The sequence below is a fragment of the Octopus sinensis genome, linkage group LG22 (assembly GCF_006345805.1).
Source record: "Octopus sinensis linkage group LG22, ASM634580v1, whole genome shotgun sequence".
In the NCBI taxonomy this organism is placed as follows: Eukaryota; Metazoa; Mollusca; class Cephalopoda; order Octopoda; family Octopodidae; genus Octopus; species Octopus sinensis.
In genome coordinates, this window is record NC_043018.1 from 16,160,148 (window position 1) to 16,177,524 (window position 17,377).

The 17,377-nt window shown below is 39.4% G+C and overlaps 1 protein-coding gene across 3 annotated transcripts in view; it reads right to left on the minus strand.

Moving 5' to 3' along the window:
- LOC115223177 (CTP synthase 1) overlaps nucleotides 1–16,366 on the minus strand; it is a 52,825-nt gene extending 36,459 nt beyond the window's left edge. The window contains exons 1-2 of one of the 3 annotated variants that reach the window (XM_029793623.2): nucleotides 16,221–16,334; nucleotides 8,631–8,723 (exon numbers count right to left, since the gene is read on the minus strand). In XM_029793623.2, coding sequence (XP_029649483.2) covers nucleotides 8,631–8,723; nucleotides 16,221–16,319 — 192 coding nt within the window. In that variant the 5' untranslated portion in view covers nucleotides 16,320–16,334. Of the gene's footprint in view, nucleotides 1–8,630; nucleotides 8,724–16,217 lie in introns of all 3 variants that reach the window. The other 2 variants (XM_029793622.2, XM_036512238.1) reach the window with 2 other exon arrangements.
- Between the last annotated feature and the right edge of the window lie 1,011 nt (nucleotides 16,367–17,377).

Consider the following 17,377-nt stretch of genomic DNA (forward strand, 5'->3'; position numbering starts at 1 on the left):
ATGCATTATCTCATATCTTCAAGATCTTGATGGTGTAATTACTTAATGTAGAATAACATTGTAGGGTAGGTGTGAGGGCCTGGATCTGGTCAGTTTGAACATAAAACAGATTAACTATTTTGGCCGGATATGGCCGGTTTAAATACTAAAGGGTTAAGGCAGTGCCCCAGCATAGCCGCAGTCTAATAGCCTGGTGCAGCCTCCTGGCTTCCCAGACCCCAGTCGAACTGTTCAGCCCATGGAAATCAGATGTTAAACGATGATGATATATATATATTGTTATGAGTAGGTCAATTCAAGGACAGTGCTTGCAACCGACTTTTTGTGAGCTGGCGTCAAGCAGGCGAGTAAATCCTTTGTCCCGTCAGATTCTGGAGAGAGTGATGGCTTTTGGGGAGACCTTCGACCCTTTTCAGGTGAAAGAAAGTTTGAGGAAGCACCCCTTTAAAAAGCAGGAGATATGAGTCTGTTACACAGTTGGGGACAGAGCGAGTTAGTGACAGGTGGTTCTGCCGGAGACAGTGAATGTGAAAGAGGCAGACAGGCAGAGAGGATTAAGGAGCTGAGAAGGAACTGGGAGAGATTGCGGCGAGAGGGCATGGCCATTGCGGTAGTAGTTTCTGAAATTGTTGCAGACTGGAAAGAACATTCGGTAAAGTTTTGTTTGTGTCTTTTGGTTGTTGTATTTTGATGTGTTAAAAAAAAAAGAGAAAGAAGGAAAGAGGAAACAGAAAGAACAGTGCTAAAGAGAAAAAGAAATAAAATTGTAAAGCCATTGTGAAAAGAGTTGTTGAAAAGAAAGAAAGGAAGGAGAGAGACTAATGTATCGTTAATGTGAACTGTATCGTTAACTGTATCGTTAATGTGAACATTATGTTTTGATGGCTTTGACGGTCTGTATTGTGCATGCCTTTGATTGTAACAGAACGACGTGAACTGTTTAAATGCTTTGATTTTGTTGCTTGTATTTTCTTTAATGTACCTGCTATGAATCACATTTCATTTTATGTTGTAATAATTGTATAAACTGTTCTTAAATGTAAGCTACTGCCTTCTTCTGTATCTCTTCCTGTTGTTGTTGCTATCTCCGGTCGCCGGGTTCGCTGCCGCCTTCCCCCACCGAATTCTCTCTCTCCCCGAGTCCGTGGCGAGTGCGCCGATCGATCAGGCCGGTAAATCGTCGTCGCTCGACTTGGTAGGGTCCCGGGTTTTCCGAAGAGTTTGAGCGACGGCAGGTGGTTCGTAACAATATGTATAAATTATTTATGGATTAAGAAGGTAATCAATAGTTTCATGTGGAAGAGATCTGAATAACCTCATCCAAAATCGAAATGAGTACGAAGACTCCGACGTGACAAGCTTGAACAATTGTGGCAATCTCTTCTACATGAAACAATTGGTTGCCTTGAAAATCCACAAATGAAGAACATCTACCAACCAATGCAGTACTGAGCACTCAGCCTCACAATCTGCTAATAGGTTTTGGGTGTGTTCCAGAGAGCCTAACTCTCATCCTTATCACCTTAGTTCTCACCTATTCTGATGACAAATGCATAAGGGCCCATATCAACCACACATGTATTCCATTCACATCATTTATACTTGCCACAAGCTATTTGCTACATTCATGCATCATTCACTCCTCCCTTTTATCCACTGCTTGCTGTCTCTCATTCTCCAGAGCTAGCAATAGCCATGATAAAATGCACCAAGGACGCTCAAATAATAGGGTTGAGGGGACCTTTAAGTCTTGCCAAAAAAAGTAACAACCTTTTTAATGCATGTAGCACAAAACAATGTACCCTTTGAATTACACACACAATCATTCTGACAAGCTTCAATACAGTTTCTATCCACCCAATTTCATTCGCAGGGTATGCATCGAAAATTACATTTTCCCAAGATTCCACACAGTGAGATTGAACTCTGTGGTTGTCAGCTATACCGTTCCACACACACACACAAGTAGAAAATGCGGTAGTCAAAAATTCATAAGACATACACTCATTTCGGCAAAACGTCAAAATGATTACATAACAAATAGAGACATTACGCATCAGGCATTACACCTCTTCGATGTTTTACCATAGGAGTTAAGGGGCAAAACACTTGCCCGAGTGGGGTTTCTTCCTTGAAAAACCTTCTGCCGTTCAGACCACAAGTTTCTTAGCACCACTTCATACACACAAACACAAAAGCACACACGCATGCACACACAAACAATGTAAGAGATAGAAGTTAACAACATGTGACTCAGAATAAAACATTTCTTCAGTAATCAGAATACGTTCACTGATTAAAGATCATCATTGTCACAAGACACCTCTATAGAAATGGTTTAATTAGTCTATTGGGGCGAATGAATTAACTGAACAAAAGTTTTGGAATTATTTTTATTCTATTTCCATGCACCAGATTAAAATTCTGTACACACACACGAGAACACACATAGACAAACACACATATATGCAGCCTGAAAAAGTTTAAGAACCACTGGTTTAGACAAACAGATCGACTCCAATATCGGGCTTTGATCAGCCTGGGGAGATAAGTATAAGACACTTCGTCAAGGTGCCACATTGTGGGACTGAACCCAGTACCATGAGGTTGCAAAGCATGCTTATTATCACACAGCCATGCATGCACCTATGTGTGGCGTAGCTGAGCAGTTTGGTTCCCAATCACAAACTTTCAGGTTCAATTTATCTGTGTGTCTGTGTCTGACCCCCACCCCCCATCACTTGACAGCCAGTATTGTGTTCACATCCCCATAACTTAGCAGTTCGGCAAAAGGGACTGATAAAATAAGACCCAGGCTTTAATAAATAAGTCCTGGTGTTGATTTGTTCAACTAAAACCCTTCATGGCGGTGCTCCAGCATGGCCGCAGTCAACTGAAACAACTAAAAGAGTAAAAGACTGTGTGTATATATGTATACTAGCAGTATCGCCCGGCGTTGCTCAGGTTTGTAAGGGAAATAACTATAAAGCATTTTTTGAGAGTTATAGCAGGTGGCACGTAAAAAGCAGCCACTACACTCACGGAGTGGTTGGCGTTAGGAAGGGCATCCAGCTGTAGAAACATTGCCAGATTAGACTGGAGCCTGGTGCAGCCTTCTGGCTTCCCAGAACCCCGGTCGAACCGTCCATCCCATGCTAGCATGGAGAACGGCCGTTAAACGACGATGATGATGATAGCCAAAAAATAGCAAAAAAATGGGGGGAAAATGATGGTAAATTTTTTTGAGAGTTAAAAAAGGTGGAGTTGCGTCCCCTAGACGGTCTGTGGTTTGGGTTTCTGATTCTCGACTCCATGTCGAATTTATCGATTTTTTTCAGAACTGGGGGAACTTTTCAAAATTTTCGCTGCGTTAGTTTTGAATTATGACATTGGGCTATGTGTGTGTCAAGTTTCATCAGAATCGGTTGAAAGCCGTGGTCAGGGTGAGGGTACAACCAAACAGACACACAGAAACACACACAGACAAACTGCCGTTTATATAGAGAGAGATATATATATATTAGCGGTTGGGAGGCAGTTGCCGGCAACCGTGGAGAATGGCGATGTACAGTAAAAGAGGGAATACAAAAGAGTGACAGCAACCGTGGAAAATGGTGACGTACAGTAAAAGAGGGAATACAAAAGAGTGACAGCAACCGTGGAGAATGGTGACGTACAGGAGAAGAGGGAATACAAAAAGTGACAGCAACCGTGGAGAATGGTGACGTACAGTAAAAGAGGGAATACAAAAGAGTGACAGCAACCGTGGAAAATGGTGACGTACAGTAAAAGAGGGAATACAAAAGAGTGACAGCAACCGTGGAGAATGGTGACGTACAGTAAAAGAGGGAATACAAAAGAGTGACAGCAACCGTGGAGAATGGTGACGTACAGGAGAAGAGGGAATACAAAAGAGTGACAGCAACCGTGGAGAATGGTGACGTACAGTAAAAGAGGGAATACAAAAGAGTGACAGCAACCGTGGAAAATGGTGACGTACAGTAAAAGAGGAATACAAAAGAGTGACAGCAACCGTGGAGAATGGTGACGTACAGTAAAAGAGGGAATACAAAAGAGTGACAGCAACCGTGGAGAATGGTGGACGTACAGTAAAAGAGGGAATACAAAAGAGTGACAGCAACCGTGGAAAATGGTGACGTACAGTAAAAGAGGGAATACAAAAGAGTGACAGCAACCGTGAGAATGGTGACGTACAGTAAAAGAGGGAATACAAAAGAGTGACAGCAACCGTGGAGAATGGTGACGTACAGGAGAAGAGGGAATACAAAAGAGTGACAGCAACCGTGGAGAATGGTGACGTACAGTAAAAGAGGGAATACAAAAGAGTGACAGCAACCGTGGAAAATGGTGACGTACAGTAAAAGAGGGAATACAAAAGAGTGACAGCAACCGTGGAGAATGGTGACGTACAGTAAAAGAGGGAATACAAAAGAGTGACAGCAACCGTGGAGAATGGTGACGTACAGTAAAAGAGGGAATACAAAAGAGTGACAGCAACCGTGGAAAATGGTGACGTACAGTAAAAGAGGGAATACAAAAGAGTGACAGCAACCGTGGAGAATGGTGACGTACAGTAAAAGAGGAATACAAAAGAGTGACAGCAACCGTGGAGAATGGTGACGTACAGTAAAAGAGGGAATACAAAAGAATGACAGCAACCGTGGAGAATGGTGACGTACAGTAAAAGAGGGAATACAAAAGAGTGACAGCAACCGTGGAGAATGGTGACGTACAGGAGAAGAGGGAATACAAAAGAGTGACAGCAACCGTGGAGAATGGTGACGTACAGTAAAAGAGGGAATACAAAAGAGTGACAGCAACCGTGGAGAATGGCGACGTACAGGAGAAGAGGGAATACAAAAGAGTGACAGCAACCGTGGAGAATGGCGACGTACAGTAAAAGAGGGAATACAAAAGAGTGACAGCAACCGTGGAGAATGGTGACGTACAGTAAAAGAGGGAATACAAAAGAGTGACAGCAACCGTGGAGAATGGTGACGTACAGGAGAAGAGGGAATACAAAAGAGTGACAGCAACCGTGGAGAATGGTGACGTACAGTAAAAGAGGAATACAAAAGAGTGACAGCAACCGTGGAGAATGGTGACGTACAGGAGAAGAGGGAATACAAAAGAGTGACAGCAACCGTGGAGAATGGCGACGTACAGTAAAAGAGGGAATACAAAAGAGTGACAGCAACCGTGGAGAATGGTGACGTACAGGAGAAGAGGGAATACAAAAGAGTGACAGCAACCGTGGAGAATGGCGACGTACAGTAAAAGAGGGAATACAAAAGAGTGACAGCAACCGTGGAGAATGGTGACGTACAGGAGAAGAGGGAATACAAAAGAGTGACAGCAACCGTGGAGAATGGTGACGTACAGTAAAAGAGGGAATACAAAAGAGTGACAGAGGGAGAGAGGAGAAATGGAAAGAAAGGAAGAGACGTAAACAAGAGACTATGGCACTACAACCAGCCAGGAACAGTCTTCGCTACATTTGCGGTACCTGCCAGAGGGAGTGTTTGTCCAGGATAGGACTACACAGCCACAGCAGGAAATGTATTAGGACATGAAATATAAAAGCCGGACTAGACTACAAAAAAAAAAAAAAACATGCACAACCTCCCGAGACAGAAAGGATGCCAATACAATATATATATATATATATATATATATATATATATATATATATATATATAATTATATGTATATGTGTTTGTACACACACCTGCAGGCATACACAGAGAACACTTGACTAAGGGGCCTTATGCAATGAGACTGAACACGAAATTATGCAAATAAGTCAAAAGAGAAGACAAACAAACGAAGCTTGTAAACGAGTTGGTTGATTATTTATATAGATAAAGCAGGTGAACAAACTATGAAGTGTTTGTATAGAGGTCAGAGCAACCTAAAACCAGATCTAAAATAATTGAACTTACCATAGCATATGTAATTGGGCAGACAACCAGACAGAGAAAAATAGCTCTGACTGACTTTAATTGATGCTCTGGTAACTGTTGCCTTTCATCAACATCATCAATTTCCCTCACTGGCTCGTCAGAGGACCGTGCCAAGTTCTGTCTGCTTTGGCATCAATATGGTTTTTTTATGACTGGATGCCCTTCCTAAATGCCAACCACTTTACAGAGTGTAGTGGGTGATTTTTTATGTGGCACCAGCACTGGTGAGGTCACCAAGTAATATGCAAGACAAAGATAAAGCTTCCCCTCGATTGGGGGAAGCGTAATATTGAGAGGGGTCAATTTGTACCAGGTGATGTGGAGTTAAGCTATAAGGGGATATAGACAGGTGTCTTACTACAGAGTAGGTATATGACTATCTTTGCTGAACAGAGAGAGACAGAGAGAAAGAGAACAAAAGGAAAGGTGGAGGTGAAGATGTGCCAAAGCATACCTTCAAGGTACAAGAGGTTAAAGTGGAATGGTACAGATTAATGGACAGGGGGAGTGAGAAGGGGGGGTTTACAAGAGTGTAAATGGATAGAAGATAGGTGGGGGGGAGAATCATGAAGAATTCAGTGGAATAACTTTTGTCCTTATTAAGATTTGTTGGAAGAATTGAATTTAGATCATTTTAAATCCTTCAACATTCAGATTCCTCTGTCAAATGTAAAGCTTATTTATCCATATTTTTTCTGAATTAATCAGGCATTTATTTCAAAGTTCAAAGATTTCAAAATTTGTGTCTAATTACTTTTAGAATGGCCTTGTAGGGTAGATGTGAAAAGCCAGATCTGGCTAGTTTGAACATAAAACGGGCACTCCATCAGTTACAACAATGAGGGATTCCAGCTGATCCCATTAACAGAACAGCCTGCTCATGAAATTAATGTGCAAGTGGCTGAGTATTCCACAGATATGCAATACCCTTAATGCAGTTCTCAGAGAGATTCAGCGTGACAAAGCTGGCCCTTTGAAATACAGGTACTACTCATTTTTGCCAGATGAGTGGACTGCAGCAATGTGAAATAAAGTGTCTTGCTCAAGGACAAAACGCTTTGCCAGGAATTGAACTCATGAACTGAATATCCAAACCACTAAAGCCACACACTGTCGAATGTAAAGCTTATTTATTCGCACCATTTTGAATGAACCATGCATTGTTTTCACAGCTTCCCCCAATGCCTAGATATATTTCCATAGAAGATGAGAACAAATGATACCATTTCCACAGAAGTGATGCTCATTTTCCAGCTTTCACACAAGGGTAACCAAAAACAAATATGGTATAATGACCCTTTCAAGGTACAAACTTATTAAATTCCTTGTTAATTTCAAATTGAAACAAAGGTGGTACGTAAAAAGCACTATCCGACTCGTGGCCGATGCCAGCGCCGCCTCGACTGGCTTCCGTGCCGGTGGCACGTAAAATACACCAATCCGACCGTGGCCGTTGCCAGCCTCGCCTGGCACCTGTGCAGGTGGCACGTAAAAAGCACCCACTACACTCACGGAGTGGTTGGCGTTAGGAAGGGCATCCAGCTGTAGAAACATTGCCAGATAAGACTGGAGCCTGGTGCAGCCTCCTGGCTTCCCAGATCCCGGTCGAACCGTCCAACCCATGCTAGCATGGAGAACGGACGTTAAACGATGATGATGATGATGATGCGGTATTGCATTTCAAGGGAAATCTAGTAAGAAAAGGGCTCTTATAAAAGGGTTTACCTTATGGAAACAAGTTCAGTGCTTTTAAACAGTTTCCCAAAAATATTTCCTGTGTCAACCCTTTTAACATGTTATAATCGTCCTCGTTTTGAAGCACTTCGAGAATTTTGTTACTAACCTGCCCAAAATTGTCCTGGCCCCTATGAAACAGGCTTTCTGTTTTAACCCCTTTTGATACCAAAGCACCTGAAACAGCCCCTCGTTCCATGACACAAACTTCATTTTAAAGTATTCTAAATTAAAACCATCCATTAAAAATCCATGGTTATCTTCCAAGCACCAACTTAATGACAAAGTTAATTTACTCAATTAATTCAAACAAAGCCAATGTATGGTGATATGGTAATAAGGGGGTTAAATTAAAACCTTCAATCAAAAAATGTTAATTTAAGTTTCAACACTAGGTTAATTAATAACAGCAAACGGTTAAACCACACAGTTATTTATGCACCTTATATAAAACGATTTACCTTTTGGTAGTAAACTACAACATTTCTAAATTAATTTTGAGAAATATTTCATGTTAACCCTTTCGTTACTTTATATTTTGAGATGCTCTGTGTTTCTTTCAATTAGTTTAAATATAAAAAAGAATTTAGTAAAATAACTTGGTTATCATTCAGCTAGTGTTAGGAACATAAATTGTGACTAAGGTTTGGTGGAAGATTTTAATTCAAAAGTTATGAAAACAAGACATTTGTACTACAGAACCAGAGCCGGTTTCGGCCGGGTTGGTAACGAAAGGGTTAAACCACACTGCCATGCATGTACCTGAAGTAGAATTATTTACCATTTTGGGAGCAAGACAATGGTGTTTCTAAGTGACTTTCAGGAAATACTTTGTGAGTTAAAGAAAATCAGCAGCACAGCTATAGTGACCCATTCTTCATTCTCAAACAAAGTTATGAAACTCAAACTTACCATTAACATGAGACTACAGAACCGAGAAGATGGTGAGAGGAAATAACAGGATTCTGATGGCAAAAATGAGCCTCCAAATGGTGTTGAGATTCTATCAAATGAAGGGGAAATGGTCAATCAAGTTTCTGGCACTCCATTGAATCCTGCAAACTTCACACAGTTTAGTATTTAAACTAGCCATATCTGACCCAAATGTTCTACCCGTTTTATGTTCAAAGCAGCCAGATTGGACCTCTCACTTATCCAACAACGCCATTCTAAAGATAAAACATGCATTCCAATCTCAACAGTGCAAGTGGCAACGAGAAAAAGCATCCAGTCCGAACTATAAAATGGTTTGTGACACTAAGGAAGGGCCTCCCGTTGCAAAAAACTATACCAAAGACGATGCTGAAACACAATCCAGTTCTTGGATATCAGATCCAATCAAATCCTCCAACCCATTAAATTATGAGTGTGTGTGTGTATATACGTGTGCAACAGCTGGGTTTAATTAGCACATATTTACCTTGTAACACCTGCCATGTACACAAATGCTTCTGCCTGTTTACATTTACAACTAGAGCTAATACAACCATATTTTCTTACACATGTTCCATATACAAACACCACACAGACATCTACATACATAAATGCACACACATACACACACACACCTATTAATCCAATGAAATAGCCATCATGTGGGTAACTCCCTTTTCCAAGTGTAATAACTTGTCCTGTACTTTTCTAGAAGAATATTATTTTCCTTGCTCACATTTAACCATGTAATCCATGATTTTTCCAGGCTTCGTCTGGCCTCCGTGCCGGTGGCATGTAAAAAGCACCATCCGAGCATGGCCGTTCGCCAGCCTCGTCTGGCACCTGTGTCGGTGGCATGTAAAAAGAACCCACTACACTCACGGAGTGGTTGGCGTTAGGAAGGGCATCAAGCTGTATAAACACTGCCAGATCAAGATTAGAGCCTGGTGCAGCCTTCTGGCTTCCCAGACCCCAGTTGAACCTTCCAACCCATGCTAGCATGGAAAGTGGACGTTAAACAATGATGATGATGTTAATTAAAAATGTGTCAATTAGCAGTGTTATTAATTTTTTCCTTATTTCAGTGATATTAAAAGTCCCCTAGAACTATATTATCACCCTCAAATTTGAGAAACAAATATTCATAGCTCTTTCCTTTTAAAACTTCATTGTATGAAATTCTTCTAATTGAGATCCATCATTCAAGCTTAATTAAAATATAGTTGTTTTTAAAATAAACAAGTTAATCATACTTAAATCCAACATTTTGCCTTTTTTTTTCGTGATATTTTACCTCAACTTTTTTGATACAAAGTTTTGTTGCATGGAACCAAAACTATGAAATTCTTCATCCTTTCTTCTATCATTGAAGCTAAGAGAAATAAATTTTGCTTTTATAATGAAAAAAGTTATTCAGATCTAAACTTGATTGGTGACGTTACTTTGCTACAAAATCTTCTGAAATGAAAACTTTTTTTTCTACAGGATCAAATCTCAATTTTTTCATACCAAAATGTAGCTAGGGACCAGTCCTCTTTAAAAATACTGGTTTTCCATTTGATTAAGAACTGAATTAGTGACAAGCTCTGAAAGATGCTGCACGTGAGTAAATTGCAGCCTTAATATTCAACTACTACCAAAGTTGAATGATATATATGTGTATATATATATATGTGTGTATATATATATGTGTGTGTATATATATATATATATATATATCATGCTAGCATGGAAAGCAGACGTTAAATGATGATATATATTATATATACACATATTGCATATACATCATGTCTGTGTTCCTATCTATCATCATTTAACGTCCACTTTCCATGCTAGCATGGGTTGGACCGGGGTCTGGAAAGCCAGGAGGCTGCACCAGGCCCAGTCTGATCTGGCAGTGTTTCTACGGCTGGATGCCCTTCCTAACGCCAACCACTCCGTGAGTGTAGTGGGTGCTTTTTAAGTGCCACTGGCACAGGAGCCAGGCGAGGCTGGCAACGGCCATGATCGGTTGGTGCTTTTTACGTGCCACCGGCACTGGTATCACAACTACAATTTCCATTGATTTTTGATCGATTTTGATTTCACTTGCCTCAACAGGTCTTCACAAGCAGAGTTTTGTGTCCCAAGAAAGAAAGGTGTGTGTGTGTATATATATATATATATATATATATATATATAATACACACACACACACAGTGTATTCAGTACTCTTATCTCTCCACATCCAAAGTATTGAATGCACCAATTGACCAGTTCCCAGCTGATTGGTGCAGTCAGTGATCACATGGCATTGCCACAGGTACAGGTAACAACAACAGCAGCAACTAAAAGTGCCGACTGATTAAGGCCAATCCCACGACATATACGATTACAGGTGATGATGGTGAAACAATTTACATCTTATGCATTTTTTTTTTTGTTACTGTGGCCATGCTGGTGCAGCACCTTGAGTTTTTAGCCGGGCAAATCGACCCCAAGACTATTTCTTCAGCCTAGTACTTATTCTATCAGTCTCTTTTCGACAAACTTCCAAGTTACAGGGATGCAAACACACCAACACCGACTGTCAAGCAGTGATGGTGGGACAAATACACACACACACACACAGACGACAGGCTTCTTTCAAATTCTATCAACCAAATCCATTCACAAAGCTTTGGTCAGTCGAAAGCTATAGCAGAAGACACTTGCTTAACACAGCCATTTTTATTATTTTTTCTAAAGCTATATTTACGCCTTGTGTAAATTGAGTACTCTACCTGTCCCTACACCTACATATCAAGTTTGAAAACAAAAAAATTAAGAACAAAAGGCATGATGGTCGCTACTGGAGCATGTCTGATGCGTCTGGGATTTATGCAGAATGCATTGTTCATGCTCAACACACAAAACACTGAACAATTTGATCCACTGAAGCAGAAATCTGGGAGAAAGAAACAGGCGAGAGAGAGGAGAGAGGAGAGAGAGAGAAAGAGAGAAAGAGAGAGAGAAGAGAGAGAAAGAGAGAGAGAAGAGAGAGAAAGAGAGAGAGAGAGAAGAGAGAGAGAAGAGAGAGAGAGAGAAGAGAGAGAAGAGAGAGAGAAGAGAGAGAGAAGAGAGAGAGAGAAGAGAGAGAGAAGAGAGAGAGAGAGAGAGAGAGAAGAGAGAGAGAGGAGAGAGAAGAGAGAGAGAGAGAGAAGAGAGGACAGAGAGAGGAGAGAGAAGAGAGGACAGAGAGAGGAGAGAGAAGAGAGGACAGAGAGAGGAGAGAGAAGAGAGAAGAGAGAGAAGAGAGAAGGAAGAGAGAAGAGAGAGATAAAGAAAAGAAGAGAAAAGCGTGGAGAAGAAACATACATAAGGAGAGGAGTGGAGGGGGGGGGAGAAAGCGCAACTTTAATTAAAATATAGATTGCGGAAGATATTAATTAAAAAAAAAGCAAGCTTAGACTTAATGGAGATCAAACCAAACGACCACCAGTCTGATATAATAGGAAGGACACAGTAAATATGGCCATTGTTTAAAAAGAAAAAAAGAAACGGAACACATCCAAATCGTTTCATTCTAATTGCTCAAGTTCTATTATATATAATATAATGGTGGATCTTTGTCAACCTACATTACTTGTTTTTTTTTTCTAGCACGAATTATTGTGTAACCGCAGCCAACGTCGGTGGGTTATTGTGCTCGAGAGACACATGGATCCACATGTGGGTTGTTTAGCAATCCAGCAGCCTGCTTTGTTTGTTTGTTGTTATATAAACGGCAGAGAGAGAGATAAGCCCATTGCTTCGGATTAAAACACACACAGCTGAGGGCAAATGAACTCTCTCTCAAAGAACACGCACTTTTAGAATAGGGCAGGACTCCTCTTCGAATAAAAAAGCTTAACATTATAGGCGCAGGAGTGGCTGTGTGGTGAGTAGCTTGCTAACCAACCACATGGTTCCGGGTTCAGTCCCACTGCGTGACATCTTGGGCAAGTGTCTTCTGCTATAGCCCCGGGCCGACCAATGCCTTGTGAGTGGATTTGGTAGACGGAAACTGAAAGAAGCCTGTCGTATATATGTATATATATATATATGTGTGTGTGTGTTTGTGTCTGTCCCCCTATCATTGCTTGACAACCGATGCTGGTGTGTTTACGTCCCCGTCACTTAGCGGTTCGGAAAAAGAGACCGATAGAATAAGTACTGGGCTTACAAAGAATAAGTCCCGGGGTCGATTTGCTCGACTAAAGGCGGTGCTCCAGCATGGCCGCAGTCAAATGACTGAAACAAGAAAAAGAGAAAGAGAAAAAAAGAGAATCTCGTAGCAAACTAAGAGAACAAGACCAGTCCTCTGTACCATCTTAAAGCATGGACACACTGACACACTAAAAAGTGCCTAAGTGCATCTCGAGCGTAAGGGCTTTTTTTTTTTGGTTAATTAGCTGAAAAGCTTTCGATGGGGTAGATTCCTTGTGCTGATAAATTTTTTTGAAAAAATTTTCTTTTGGCAAACGTAAAGAATGTGGACCACACTCTTCGTTTTTTCCTACGTATTTCGCAAAAAAAAAAAATTACTGAAAAAAATTAAAATCGAAAAATTGGTGAGGAATTAAAATTTTAAAATGCCGTTTTTGGGGGGATTGCAAAATCTCCGCAGGAAAGAAAAATAGCAGAATTTGGGTTTTGCATTTTTTTTTTTAATATTCCTGTTCCATACAACAGAAATACTATTTCTGAAAGACCTTGTTTGTTTTCCTTGAAAAAAAAAAAAAAAAGATTAAATTTTTTTTCATAGGTGTGGCTGTGTGCATAGTTCCGGGTTTATTATACCCACTACGTGGAACCTTCGGCAAGTGTCTTATTGCCTCGGGCCGACCAAGGACTTGGGAGTGGATTTGATAGGTGGGAGCTGAAAGGAGTTTTATTGTATCTTTGTGTCTGGTACCCCAACTCTCGCTTGACAATCGGTGGTGGTGTGTTTACGTTCCCTTGATTTGGCAGTTCGGATAAAGTGAACGCTAGAATAAATACCAAGCTTTAAAAAAAAAATAATAATAATAAAGTTCAAGGTAAGTGCTCCAGCATGGCCGCAATCTAACGACTGACGAAAGGGAAAGATTTTTTTTCCCTTCTAATCACATTTTCATGTCTTTTTCTTCCTTGTGAAGTACAAGACTTCGAAACAGTTATTCCAAATACTCTGCCACTAAATTGATTTCTAAAAAAACTGCCAAAGGTGACAACCACCACCGAAACTAAACACAAAAACGTTAGCAAGCAAGCGATATTAGAGTTCGCGTCTCAGCAGAGGACCTTTTAATTATTTTTATTTCGTTCTTGGACTAATTGACCATAATTTTAGAGTAAGGAACATCAACGGTTAATACACATCTAGGACTTCAGAGGGGAGGAGAAAGAAAAGCAGTAGAGTAAACCAGATAAGATTTTAATTCAGTTAAGAGGCACTTAATCAGATACAAGCATTGTGTTTGGCATTAAGCCATTAATTTCTATAAGAGGCTGTTACGTACAAACCAGACCATTATATATGGCGAGCTTACCATTCCGACGATCGACTATATCTAAGTTTAGTGTCGACTGTCTGAAGGCAATCGATACTATCAACTTGCCTCAAGACTTTCAGCATTCTAAGGCAGAAAGAGGGGCAAGGCACCGACTCAACCGAAATATAATATACACAGATCTTTAACAAATGTATATTAAATTAGTCTTTTTTCTTTGGTACTACTCCTCTGCGATACAAGTACCTTTTTCTTTAATATATTTTGGTGGCGAATGCCGATATTTTATATATTATGTATTACAGACGGGTATGAGAGCAGAGTAAGGTTTATTGCATGGAGAGAAAAAATATATCGGTGGAGTATATTACTGCAAATAAAATATATATCTTTTGTACAGATGTTCACATCTTTACAAAAATTACATCCGTAAAGCAAATGCTTGTCCCTAAATGCATTAAAAATACAATAAAATACTAATATAACCTGAAAACGATTTCAGGTAATTATCTCCGTTGTCTCTGAATGTATCAAAGGCAAATTTAGATACGGCAGAGATAAGGTAAATTTTAATTTTTCAATTCTGCAGAATTATATTTGGTAAAAAAAAAATTTTTTTTAAACTCATGCACCGCAATTAGATCAGGAATGCTGCAGAAATTTTTATTATAACGACTTTCTTTCGTTTTTGGTTATGTCAGATGAAAGAGAATCATATGAAATTAATAAAATATCAGCCTAAATATCTTCTCAACAGCTTTTTTTCACGATCTGCTTGAATGGCTCTCTTCCTGATATAATTGCGCACCATGCAGTGGAAGAGACGAAAGTATTGAAACTAGACATTAATTATTAATTTTTGCCACAATTTAGATTTATCACTTTTTTTCGAAATTATCAAATTAGTGTGAGAAAGAAGAACGAATTGGGTCAAAGTTGAAAAAATCGTTACACAACTACTGTGCCGATCAATTTTTACCCCCCAAAGATAATGCAAGAGTACAAAATAGTGATGCGAAACTTGCAATGGTTTGAGAAGATAACGAGAGAGGAATGAGAAATGATTCCTTTTGCCATTAACCAAGTTCTATGAAGCATTTGTGAGTGTGTAGGAAGATCACCGATTGACACGTGGTCCAAAAGAACCGACCTTTTTCGACTGATTCGATTCATTGTTGCTTAAAATAATAATTGATCCTTAGTTTTTTTCCGAAATCCTAAACAAAAGTGAAAAAATATCTAAATACGATATTTTAACAGATTCAAAAGGTTTCCATATCGAAAGCAGGAATTAATAAGACTTTTTTCTTCCCCGCCAACCATTGATGGTTGGTTGGTGGTATGTGGATGCGACGGAATGAATAATGATAAAATAAATCTTTCAACTTCAAATATATTTTTAATTTAACAAGGAAAATTAAGAACCATTTTTAATAGAAGTAATTCTTTTCTCTTAAAATTCTTTTTCTAATAAAACAAAGTGAAGTAAATGTAGGATTTATTTCGTAACGATTATCTTCACGTTACGTACAGCATTACACAGAACAGAGCTTACCTAATTGCATCTCAATCGATTCACCACTAAATTAACTAAATTGGTTATTATAGTTTCCCCCCTACTATTCTACAAAAGGTTCATAATTTTCATAATTTTCAATAGAAATCGACACGAAACAGAACTAAACTATCCCACGGCAACTTCGCGCCATTTTATTCACCGCACAATGAAATGAATCTTTCCTCAAGTGAAGCGGCTTATGGAAAATTTCGCTTTTCCGGTTAATTTTCCATCTGGCCCAACATGCTGTGAATGCTCGAAGTGTGGAATTATGTCTGGAAACGGTACAAGTATATCAAATAGTCAAACAAACATTCTTCCCAATATCCATAACGATAGAGATTCTGTGGTACTTGGGACCACGTTTTAAACACCAACGTCTAAGAAGATTCTCAACCGCAAAAAAATATGTGTATAAAAATTAATTAAAATAGGGGGAAAGGACGAAAGAATGGTATTAAAAGAAAGTAGTATAAATAAATAAAGGAATGTAAGAAATAAATAAGATGATTCTACCTTGTTATATGTGAGTGTGAAGCAATTATTTGCGTGGTCTGTGTGGACGATCAGAGAGCGAGATGTGATGTCTTTGAAAGAAGACAGCAAACTGAAGCACATGGATTTGCAGAAAAATAATTATGGGATGGCATATTCAGGTATCACGAAAAACCTGGCGGGAGCGCCTAAAACGGTTGGATGTTTTTCACATCTTTTATTCGTAGCTAATTATTCTTTACTTTGATTAACAATATATTCATTTAGTTTCATTATGTGACATTTAAATAAAGAAAATTCGCGGGAAATAAAATAGTGCTTATCTTTTATTATTAACGATTTCGATTAATTAATTATTATTATATTCTCTTTTGTTGTGTGTGTGTGTAAATTTTTTTTTTATTACATAAGACAGGTTGTATATAATTATATCGTATCTTTACACAAATACCAAGATTTTAAAAATCATTTCTTTAAAATATTTGCCGCAAAATCTTTTCGTTTCTCGAGTAGCCGGATGCCTTTGAAAATGTGCCGCTTACCGAAAAAAAAAAAATTACAAAGCTGGAAAGAACCAGTCTGGATTCTGTGCCATGTGTAACAGTCGTATACGCAGACACGCGAAAACATGTGGCCTTTTAAAGGCGTTCCAGACGTGATCATCCCGTCTCTCAAAAGCTTTCGAGCGACACCATCCCATCTTTTTTGTTGTTTTTAATCATTCCAATCGTAACCTTCCCGCGTTCCAAATTTGACCATCTCTGCTACCTTACTATATTTTAAGACGCATTAGTTTAGGAAAATAACAAAAACTGGAATGGTCGCGAATGTATTTGTGAAAGAAGGAGTTAGAGTTAGGGTTAGGGTTAGGATTTGGGGAGCAAAATAAGTAATTTCTGATTTCTCGTTATTTTTTCCTCTCCCTGTTTGAAACTATTACAATTGCAGGTTTTGCATCGCCCTTTTGAAACGTTAACATCGCCTTTCGGCTGTTGAAGCTGGGAGAATCTGAAACGTAGTCAAGGGCAGTGGAGGCAACTATTCTACGGCCGGATGACCTTACCGTCGCCAAACCTCACCTGCTTCTAAGCAAAATATATCGCCATGGCAAGACATGTTTCTACAGAACACTAGAAACGTTGACACTCATTTACAACAATCATAACATACAAATACGCTTC